This window comes from Sesamum indicum, linkage group LG3, assembly GCF_000512975.1.
Source record: "Sesamum indicum cultivar Zhongzhi No. 13 linkage group LG3, S_indicum_v1.0, whole genome shotgun sequence".
Classification (NCBI taxonomy): domain Eukaryota; kingdom Viridiplantae; phylum Streptophyta; class Magnoliopsida; order Lamiales; family Pedaliaceae; genus Sesamum; species Sesamum indicum.
Genome location: NC_026147.1, coordinates 5,539,542 through 5,551,156, shown reverse-complemented (window position 1 = coordinate 5,551,156; position 11,615 = coordinate 5,539,542). Strand labels below are relative to the sequence as shown.

General features: G+C 39.3%; 1 protein-coding gene across 1 annotated transcript; it reads right to left on the bottom strand.

Annotated features, from left to right (window-relative positions):
• Positions 1,771-5,858, bottom strand: LOC105157308 (probable galactinol--sucrose galactosyltransferase 2). Its single transcript, XM_011073698.2, has 15 exons — positions 5,702-5,858; positions 5,237-5,451; positions 4,790-5,061; positions 4,600-4,690; positions 4,470-4,518; positions 4,267-4,358; positions 4,056-4,163; positions 3,851-3,970; positions 3,349-3,759; positions 3,112-3,253; positions 2,944-3,011; positions 2,721-2,855; positions 2,403-2,629; positions 2,217-2,305; positions 1,771-2,130 (listed from the first exon to the last, which is right to left on the bottom strand). The coding sequence occupies exons 2-15, from the start codon at positions 5,413-5,415 to the stop codon at positions 1,864-1,866; spliced, it is 2,250 nt and encodes a 749-aa protein (XP_011072000.1). The 5' UTR covers positions 5,416-5,451; positions 5,702-5,858; the 3' UTR covers positions 1,771-1,863.

Sequence of the window (11,615 nt, the reverse complement as noted above, 5' to 3'; positions counted from 1 at the left end):
TTAGAGTTACTAGATACAATTTTTTCAAACTATAAATTTACGTATAATTACACCTAAATTTCGGTGGTTTGAAAAATGACATCTAGCACCCTTAAGTTTCGTTTCATCAAACAGATAAGTATATATGTTAGTCAAAATTCACTGAATTCGCCGATATTAACCAAAAATTAAATGAGTATTAATATTTACCATTAATTGCCTTATTACTGACTTATTATAAGGCCAACTATTTTTTTTGGTCTAAACTACTCTTATAAAGTTGAAAATATATCTCCTCATATGCATTAAGGCGTGAAGAGGTATGAGGATAATTTGGTTATAAAAAGCTTATATGGCCTGCAATAAATCGATAATAAGTCAATTATAGGTAAATGTAGTTTTTTATTTCAAGTTTTTTGTTAATATTAATAAATTCGGTGAATTTTGACTAACGAAAAAACTTATTTATTAGCATAAGCAAATTTGAGAAGTGCTAGATATAATTTTTCAAATTAAAGAAGATTTAAATATAATTACATCAAATTTCAAAAAATGAAAGTGTAATTATCTCTAATCTATACTATTTATTTAAGAGACGATTCTCATATAATTATGTTTGCTGGCATAACGTGCATGAATTAGAATGTCCTCAAAAATTTTTATTTTGTTTCATAAAATAACAATCACTTTATCTATTTAGTTGTATATAAATTCTTCTTTATACACATTTATAGTTAATAATAATTGATTTTATCGATTTCCGTCAATCATTCATTTTGTCCTCCTCTTTTACTTGATGAAATAAATACAATAAAAAGTTATGGTAAGTATATGCATCGGGTGTGTTACAACTTAAAATATGCACATGCATCGAGTGTGCTTCAATTATAAATAATAAATAATCATAATATCATAATTAAATAAAAGATTAATATTGAAACTAAAATACATCTAATTAGAGAGAGAGTTTGGAATATTAAAAAAGAAAAAAAAAAAGAGGAGATAAAACTTTATATCTAGTTTTTAAAATTTAAGAAAAAGAGTACAGTGAATCACAAATTCTAAAAGTATTATGTCTGATAAATTCTTATTTATCTGATATATATTTTAATTTCAATTTTGGTTATTGAGTCACTACAAAAATGTAACAATTAGTAATGGCTAATTGTCATGGTTAAAAATAAAATAACTGTGGTCATGCAACGGTTGTTGGTCGTGGTATCTGCGATGGTGGCTAAAAGCCATGACAAATAACTTTTTTTTAGTAAAAAATTTGTGTTTTTCCATCGGTTTTATTTAACAGTGGTCGATAAAAATTATTTGCCATGGTTTTTAGTCTATAATTATTAAAATTGTAGCCAAATAGTCATTTTTTTTTTCTAACGGGTTATGTACATTTATCTATTACTATTATTGCTAATAAAACTCGATTTAACTTTATACTAAGTAACTTGGTCTGAATTAAATTTGAGTTTGTTATAATATTAATTGTGTACAAAAATATATAAGAATAAACAAAAATTAATTACATAAAATTACAAATTTAATTATTTACTAAGAATTAGGAAACACCATTATACTATTTCAGGTCTGCCTATATAGTACTATTTGTTTCAATTTAGCAATTTAGATTTATTTTATTATTCATACTAAAAATAGAAAAATCAAATTCAACAAAACACAAATTTGAATAAATTCAAAACAATAAGTAATTCTATTTCTTTAGTGTTTCAAAAAGAATTACAAAAATATTTATCTTGAAAAAGAAAAGCAAAATTTCATCTAAACATCTTTTTTTCTTCTTCTTTTCCCCCCTCCCTTTGCTGTGCTGATCTTGATGATGATTTCAGCTTTGTGGGATGCTGATCACTTGCATGAATCGCCTTAATATACAAATTCAATCTCTTTGAAGCTGCTCTCACTTTGAAGGTTCACTGTCAGCAATCCATTCTCAGAATTGTATGTGAAGTCCTCATCTATCTTGTCTACCTTACAGCACCTTGGTTTTTTGCTTGAAAATGCTCCAAACAAGCCAGATCCTCTTGCTTTGACTGTTATGGTATCTTCGAAGGTACAATCCTCGATCGCGCCTCCCGAGTTGTACATTTTGATTAGTCCGAGGGGTGCAAAGTCGACGTTTTCGTTGAATACCTGCAGAGGATATTGATAAGTATGGTCTCTGTTAGTCCAGAACAAGAAGGGTGGAATGGGGTGGAAGTTTGAGGAGATTTGCATACTTTTATTGGGGAGATGGTATATATTTCGCACTGTAATACGCCTAACGACACTTCAATGGTTTTGTTCTTCGGCACTCTGGAAAGGGATCCTGCAGCAGCAGTATACAGTTTACAGATTAGAATTTGTGTCAGATAGTTCTTGTGTTTATGTTGGCGAAAGAAGAGCTTGCAAGGAATGCAGTAAACCTGTGTTGAATGCATATACAGCACATTCTCCATCCCAAGTTTCTCCTGCGATCTCCTCAAGAAACTCGACATCAAGAGGACTGACACGGCCTGAGATAGAAACGGCTGCAGGCTTGGAGTTTTCATTGCATTCCGGTGCTTGTTTCATTGGCCAACTTCCAGCACCTTGGCAGTTGAAGACTCCAACTACTCCAGTTAGCTTGTTCAAGTTCCATATCTTGAGTAAGCTGTTGAGGATGTGGGAAAATGATATAAGTTATCTTTGCTGGTCTAAAGTAATGTGCAACACTGGTTATCAGGATTTTAACCAAAGATTACCTCTTGCCATCCATGACTGGATCGATGAACAGGCAGTCTCGTGTTGGCCTGCCAGCATATCTAGCCCTCAAGATGGATCCATCAGGCAGAACAAGTTTCCTCAGGATTTTGAAATCATGTTTTCCTGGCTTGTCACTGTTAACATGTAATGTAGGGCAAACTCTTATGGATGTTTTTACAAATTAATCTTCGATTGTGAGAGTTGAACAGACATGGTGTTTACCTTACATAGACCGGACAGCCACCCAATGCTCTTGCTGCGCCATGGAACTCAGCAGTGTCATGGTTGCTCTACAATGAAGAAAGAAAAACAGGTTAGCATTCCAACAGCCATTAGTCAGACAAAATTGGTAGAAGATATACGAGTTTGTCAGAAGAGAAGGGTACTCACATGGAACATATCCCAGTCAGGTACAACGACTTCGCCTAACAGAAGACTGTTGAAAGACACTGATGCAATATGCAACGTCTGGAAAGTCGGCTCGTTTGGCATGAAATCCTCTGATGCTCTAGAAGTAGCGCTGTTCTTTGAACTAAGAACAGATGCAAAACTCAGACACGTTATTTCAAGACTCCGGAAAACGCATCATTGAAGGACTAAAACAGGCTGCGGTCAATTGTCATTTACCTGAAAATGGAGTCTGAATTATGACACATACAGCAAATCAAGTTATTGTCCACGAAGTTCTTCTCTACAGACTTGTCAAGGGCTTCATGGTACTGTCTGGTAATGGACACTCTTCCTCCATATCCAGCACCCAAGGTTTCTAACAAATTTTGGACATCGACTTTTACTCCATCCACACCGCTGCTGGCAAGATAACCGTGCATATCGTTGTAAAAGTCATATACTTTTTGAGGGTCTATCACTCCAACTCCATACTTCTCCAAGCTGTCCATGGCTATGTCTCTGATATTCCCCAACTTCCCTGGCGACTGCACAGGATGAGCAAGCTTCGGGTTGTATTTTTTGAGGGCTTCAGATGAGGTGAGGACTCCACCCCAGTAACCGGCTAAAGCGTGCCACATGTACACGTATCTGCAATATGAGTACATGCTTGAGGACTTAGAAATCTTGTTGAGTTTATGATTAGAAACTTTAGGCATAGATTCATAGTCAAGAATCTTACTTTAGTCCGTAATTCTCTTTGATGTAATGAATTAACTCCTTGAGATTGGTACTTGAACCGCCTGACTCTGAGACCTTGAACTTGCTGTTTTCCTTGATATCACTTAATCTGGTAGCAAATCTGCGACAACAGAAGCATAACTAGTGATTGTCTGAATGAAAAATGGATTACAATGTTTTAACTTCATTGAAACCATAGGGCTTACTGTGTTCCTTCGATGAGTGGCTCGCCTTCCTTCTCAAACTCATTTGTTGTTTCTTGCCATCCGTCATCTATGATCAGGAACTTAGGAGAAATTCCGCCTTCTTTGAAGCTGCAAAGCACAAGATTTTCACACAATTCAGTAAGCAATCAGATTCTAGCTGCGTTGAACGTGAATGGAACTTCCGGTTCCCACTTGGTTCTTTTTGCTATACCTCTCAAGACCCTCCTTGATTCCACTTGGACTAACATCAGTGTAAAAAGCATCCCAAGTGCACCACCCAAACCAGTCTAGATGAGCTGGAGTCTGTCATTTACAGCAGAATTCTTGTCAAATTTCGATGTTCTACCATGTATCTGAAACAAAAAGCACATTTCTGTCTGCGTTTCTCTATGTGAATCTGGGATCAAATGTTACCTTTTTGCTTTCCAGATGACTAAATGTACCCTTGTGTTTGGCCAATATCCTGCAGAAGAACACCATTTCAAGAATCAGAAACTGAGAAATAGAAAGACTAGAAATCTTACGGTGTCCCAAATCAACATACTTAATTGAATCCTTGAGGAGTTCAAAAGGGTTGTCCCCTGAATTCACAAAAACTCCTTCCATCGCCTGACAAGTCTGGACTTCAGGATCACCTTAAACAACAAACAAACACAAACACGATTACAACCAATCAGAAAAAAGCTATGCCTGAATACAGCAGTTGAACTGAGGTCTTCTGAGTTGAAACCAACCACTTTCATAGCAGAACTGGAGCTCATTTGACTTAGTCCCTTGAAGAGTAGTCCTAAAAGCTCCGTCCAGCATGGGCAATACGAGAACGTAGAATTTGTTTGTGCTCGTGGGTTCTCCAGGAATCTCCTCATCTACTAAATCCAGGGCAGATTCTTCCTCTGCCTCCAACAGAAGCATCTGAGTCTCCAGAGGAATATCACTAGCTGATTTCCCAACCCGCGGTATCATCCACCAGATCTTGGCTATGAACAGACACATGAACTTGCAGTTTCTGTCAAAATCATGCAGGAGAATGTCAAATTTAAGGCAAACAAAGAGATACCACATCTAATTACTCTACAGAAGCAAAGGAGAACATTCAATTTTCTCACAGGAAATAAGAACAGAACAAGACTGAGAGCTGATTGCTGAGAAACTAACATCTATGGTAAGGCTGCAAGACTTACTCAAGAACTCCAAGACTGAAAACATGGCGAGAACTCGAACTCGTTGAACTAGCTCCTATGAAAGCTGATCCTGAACTTGCAGGCGAAATGACAACGTTTCCTGGAACTCCCGTCAGGACGACCTTGCCACGAACCATGAGGCAGCCATTCTTGATCACCGGCACAGCTGTGATAGTCATTCTCCACTACGTCTTACGAAGGCTCTTAAACTTGAACTGCAAGACAGGGTTCAATCAAAACAATCCCTTTAAGAAGGTTCTAAGCAATAACCAGAATCATGAACGACGAACAACAAATATAAACAAGAAGCTGCTGCCTCAAGAAGATGATTGAATTTAGAGTAGTTAAATGAACTGTCATAAAGCAACAATGAGCTTGAGATTACTTCTACCGATGAAAGGGAAATAAATGGTAGCTGAGAATTCAAGAAAAGCAATAAAACAGCAAAGCTAACATAATTCTCACCTATGCCTTCAAGCTGAAGAAGAAATCAAAAAAAATGTGAAGTAGTTGAAATCAAAGGTGAGGAACTAAGATTCAAGAATTGGGGTATTTATAGCTGAATCAGGACAAAGAAATCCATCATAGAAGACCCTTGAAGAGACAGCAAAGAACATAGTCCAGAAGGAGTGTTTTTGATTCAAATATGATTTAAATGAACTGTAGTAGAGATAATGATAGCATGGGGACCAATCCAGGTAATATTGACATGGAAATGAGTCATCTCTTAGGCTGAGTTGTGGTCATTAATGATGCATTATTTTCCCATGTAAAGCTGTCCACAGTTTTGGGAGCCAAGGGAACCTGACCACAGCTTAAGATTGGCCCTGGATTAAGGAATATAAAATTTGTGGGGCTAAAAGTCATGTCAAACCCTTTCATGGGTGGGAGGTTAGGCTTCCCTACCCTTTCATAAATGAAATTTTTAAAATTACAAGTAATTTCAAATATAAATTAGAGTACTACTCCGTTACATTCTTTATTCGAAGATAACAAAATTCTTGCCTATTCGTTTCAATATTCCTATGAATTCGCCATGAAGATCGTGGGCTAATAGTTAACTCACTCATTCTTTATTTAAAGTATTATGAATTTAAGTTTTAATTCATTCATTACTATATATGATGTATTATGAGTTGACAGTCAACTGCTTACAACGCTCGATTCAATAGAAACTAAGCTTGAATCCTTATTAAGGCTAAAGTGTCCAAATTGAGCAACATTAGAACAACTTTTGATGAAAACAAGGATCTTATAATGAGAGTTGTCCTAATAAATTTAACTTAGTTTTTTATTCAGGTGGGTGGAAAAATCTTGCTGCCACTGATCAGCATTAGAAAATAAATAAGTTAACCCAAGTTGACCAGCCACCAAATTAGAGTTGGTAGGTTTGATCACAGCCCATGCGCAGATCTTAGCTATGAATGAACTGAAACTTGCCACTGTTTGTCAAGAAAAACAGCTAAAAGTGATGTCATCTCAGTTGTAACTAGCCTGTGTTCATACACATATGCCTAAGCTATGATGAATTCTGATCAAATTGGATTCAATCTTTTGCAAAAATACTATTATTTCAACACGTGGAAAACTCCCTCTAAATTAGTTCCTACAATGGGTGATTTTCTCATATTATCTTTATAAAACTTTTTTCCATTTAGTCCCTTACTTTTCATTTTCAATTGCAATTTGGTCCTTCACACATTTTTTGTTTTAAAAAGAAAGTTGAATAAATGCATTGGGATTTTTTTTTTAAAACAAAGTGAAAATATTTTAAACAAAAAAAAAAGCTTTTGAAATTATATCTGTATACATATAAAAGAGGGAGAGGATAATTTTGTCAAGCAAAATATTTCAAAAGCTATATTCTTATCTATATAAATATGTTTAAAAGTAAAGTTATTTATGCCATCTAATTCGAGTAGGTACTCTACTACAAGGGGTTTTTTTTTTTTTTTACTCTACTACAAGGGGTTTTATAAGCCATTGTTTAACCATTTCAACTCAGGAAAAATAGTATTTTTAGTCCTATAAATTAGGTCTGTTTCACTTTTAACCCACATTCATTACAAGATTAGCACTTTTGGTGCTGTAATGTATAAAAATTAACACTTTTTGTCCTTATTTATTTTTTTGGTCTATGATTTAACCTTGTAGGCCATGTCCCTAGCACATAACCTATTAAGTATTTTTGGTTGGAGAATGAATTGATCATTCTTCTAACAGTAGTATATGTGATTGAGCTCAAAATCGTCTAGATCGCTCTACGGTCGTGTCCACGTTTCGCTCCCGATCCTTGAGATAATGTGGATAAAAAAAAACGTTATCTAGTCGGGTTGACACCCGACGAAGACACTCCGACGCTCAAGTTAGTTATGCTTCTTAAATATCAAATACTGAGATGTAAATATGTTTCTTTGTGAATCCGAAAAATTACCTTTGCTAAAGAGATTTTCTCCTTCTTATACTGAATGAAGCCTCTATACCGGAGAACGCCACGTGCCCACGATCTCAGACTGTGTTTCCCGCATAAATGCACATCTCCCTAATTTATGCACCATGATCACACGTAATGTGCTAGGAATCCGTGATTATGCCCATTAATTACGCCCTTAAGTATTTACTCACTTTGGAATCACGTCAAATATTTGGTCAGACCACTTTAGCGCATAAAGTCACTTTTACCCTTCTTTGGGGGTATATCCGTCTTTTCCTAAGTATTCCAAGCCCAAGATTAGGGCCTCGTATTCAGCCTCGTTGTTTGTAGTAAGAAAAGATAATCGTACGGCGACTTCGATCTCGACGCCTCCTGGTCCTTCAATCAGTATCCCTACTCCTCCGTTGTTGGTATTGGAGGATCCGTCGACATGTAGCATCCAAACCCCCATGTCCTCTGACGTACTCGAGGTTTCTACCATGAAGTCAGCTAGAATTTGAGCTTTTTCCGCTGTTCTGCTTTGGTAGCTGATGTCGAACTCTCCTAGTTCGACTGCCCATTTTATCATTCTGTCTGAGACTTCCGATCGTGATAGGATACTTCGAAGGGGATGATTCGTCCTCACCACTATTTTATGCGACTGAAAGTATGGTCGCAACTTTCTAGCGGTCACGACCACAGCTAACGCCAATTTTTCGATCTCGGTATACCTTGTCTCTGCTCCTTGTAACATTCGGCTCACGTAATGTACTGAATTCTGAATTCTATTCTCTTCTTTTATCAGCACGGAGCTTACAGCGTTGTCCGAAATCGCCAAATAGAGGTATAATGTGTCTCCCTCTTTCGGATTTGCTAGAAGAGGTGGAGACTTCAAATAATTTTTCAACTCTTGGAAGGCTCGTTCGCATTCGTCGGTCCACTCAAACTCTTTCACTTTTCTCAATATCTTAAAGAAATGTAAATTGCGATCGGCAGATCTAGAAATAAAGCGATTAAGGGAAGCGATTCTACCTGTCATTTCTGGACTTCTTTGAGGGATGTGGGCGACTTCAGCTTCAGAATGGCCTCTATCTTCTCCGGATTGGCCTCTATTCCCCTTTCGCTGATCATGTAACCCAGAAATTTTCCTCCACTCACGCCGAACGTACATTTACTCGGATTGAGCTTCATCCCGTATTCTATCATGATCGCGAAAGTTGCCTTCAAGTGTTCCAAGTGATCCTCTAGCTTTTGACTCTTGACGAGCATGTCGTCTACGTATACCTCCATTGCCTTCCCGATTTGCCGAGCAAACATTTTGTTTACTAATCTCTGATAGGTTGCCCCTACATTCTTTAACCCAAAAGGCATGACATTATAACAAAAAATACCTCGATCGGTCACAAAGGACGTTTTGACACGATCTTCTGCTGCCATGTAAATTTGATGGTATCCTTGGTATGCGTCCATCATAGAAAAGACTTCATATCCTGCAGTAGAATCAACCAAAACGTCGATCCTCGGCAACGGGTAGGGATCCTTCGGGCATGCCTTATTTAGATTTGTGAAATTGGTACACATTCTCCATTTGCCCATTGCCTTCGGGACCAACACCACATTGGCTAACCAATCAGTGTATTGAACCTCGGACATATACCCCGCTCTCAGCAGCTTATTTACTTCTTCCTCGATGATGCTATTTTTCTCTCCTCTAAAAGTTTGTTTCTTCTATTGAACAGGTCGAACTGATGGGTCGACATTCAACCTATGTACTATTACTTCCGGATTTATGCCTCTGAAGTCCGACGGGTCCCAAGCAAACATATCAACATTGCTCCTCAAGAACGCGATCATGACACCTTCGAGTTTTTCTAAGTTGGATCCAATTTTTGTTATCTTTGAAGGGTCTCCTTGTATCAATTCAATCTCCTTATGTCCAGTAGGCTCTAATCGTCCAGCCTTCAGTGCTTGCCGTTCTACCTTGTTCGCTTCTTGAAACTTCCTTTTTTCTTTCTTTTCGCCCTTTCCCAGGGTCTCACGAGGCGCCTATCACACAGCGCGTCGTGTGGCTAGTAGTCCGCTGACTACGTCCGCCAATACCTCCGCTCGGCACTAATGCAGCGCGCCGAATATATCAGAGTCGGGAGGAACAAATCACAAAACCGTAAATTGCGCACGCGGATTTAGAAAACCAAATTGCATTGAACTGAAAATGCGTATACAATGATCAACGATGCTAGAGCAAGGGGTTCACCTTGAGGGGGACTCCAACACATTACTAAACCAAGCTTCTTGAACTCATTCCCCCCTATAATAGGCTTAAAAAAATAAATCCTATCGTCTACACTAGACACTAGGAAAGCTGAAATTTGCAACTCAAGAGGCGTAACGTCCCCTTGAGGAATCTAAACAACAGAAAGCAAATAACAAAGCAGTAACAAAGCAATAAAAGGCCTACACCTAGGACTCTAAGACTAGTTGGTTGTCCAGCGTCTGTCGATGAAGGCTGAGTGGTCGGCCATGTAGAACGGTTGAGTAGCCGAAGTGCGCGACATTCTCCCCCACCTGAGATAGCGACGTCCCCGGCGCTACGGAAGCATGGTACGCTTCGACAAGAGGTAGAAACGCCTTTAGGTTTGTCACTCGCTCCCAAGTGTTCTCCTCGCTGCTGCATCCCCTCCATTTCACCAAGTACTCTGTGTAGTCTTTCTTCGCGGTACTCGTCACTCGGTAATCTAGGATTACTTCAGCCACCTTCTCCTTCGTTTTCTTCAATTCGAGTTGTGGGCGGCTGGGTTGATTGCGGGTATCGTCTTCCTTGTCTGCTGAATACTTCTTCAATTGGCTGACATGGAAAACGTTGTGGATCTTCCACCACGGCGGCAACTCCACCTTGTACGCCACCGTCCCAATACGCCTAAGGACAAGCAAAGGACCAACATATTTCTGCATCAACCGAGGATCTCTCCCCCTTGATGACTTTGACAATTTCGGATTCGGGACCTTCACCAGCACCAGGTCTCCCGCATTGAACTCAATGAAGCGGCAATCCTGATCTGCATACGTCTTCATCCGCTTCTGAGCTGTCTCCAGGCAACTTCTAACGATATCAACATTCTTCTTCCACTCCTGGGAGAAACTTCGAGTAAGAGGGGATCTCACACTTTGTGGGATGTCAAGAGTGTGAGGAAGGAGCGGCTGCTGCCCAGTAACGATTTCAAAAGCGCTCTTGTTGGTGGTGGAAGAGCTCTTTTGAACATTGAAATATAGCTGAGCGACATCCAAGAGCTTCACCCAATCCTTCTGCGTACCTCGCACAAAGTGCCGAAGGTAGTCTTCCAACATAGAATTGAAGCGTTCTGTCTGACGATCGGACTGTGGATGATAGCTCGAGCTCATGGAACGTGTGGACCCGAGAAGTTTGAACAACTCGGTCCGGAAGACGCCAGTGAATCGGGAGTCGCGATCACTGACAATACCTTTTGGCAGTCCCCAATGCTTAACGATGTGCTTGAAGAAGAGCTGAGCCGTCTCTTCTGCTGTAACGTGCTTGGGTGCTGCGATGAATGTAGCATATTTTGAAAAATGATCTACCACGACGATAATAGAGCCTAAGTCCCCGACTTTAGGCAATCCAGAGATGTGATCCATGGAGACGCTCTCCCATGGACGCTTTGGGATGGGAAGTGGTTGCAGCAGACCGGCCTTCTTCTGATGGTCTGCCTTGTCCTGCTGACAAATCAAACAAGTGCGGACATGCGTCTCGACATCGTCCCGCATCTGTGGCCAATGATAGGCCCTCCGCACCGAAGCAAACGTGCGCTCCTGTCCTTGGTGTCCCGCCCAAAGTGTGTCGTGGCATTCGGAAAGAAGTGACTTCCGTAGGTCCCCGCCACTCGGAACGTATACGCGGTTTCCCTTGGTCATCAGCAATCCATCCTCGATCCAAAAGTGTCGAGCCTTGCC

Bases quoted from the DNA above. Each gene is read 5' to 3' on its own strand.
- LOC105157308 (XM_011073698.2), bottom strand. From the start codon at position 5,415: ATGACTATCACAGCTGTGCCGGTGATCAAGAATGGCTGCCTCATGGTT. The intron at 4,519-4,599 runs GTATGTTGATTT...GTTCTTCTGCAG, and splicing joins CTCCTCAAGGATTCAATTAA to GATATTGGCCAAACACAAGG. The intron at 2,630-2,720 runs GTAATCTTTGGT...CATCCTCAACAG, and splicing joins CCAGTCATGGATGGCAAGAG to CTTACTCAAGATATGGAACT.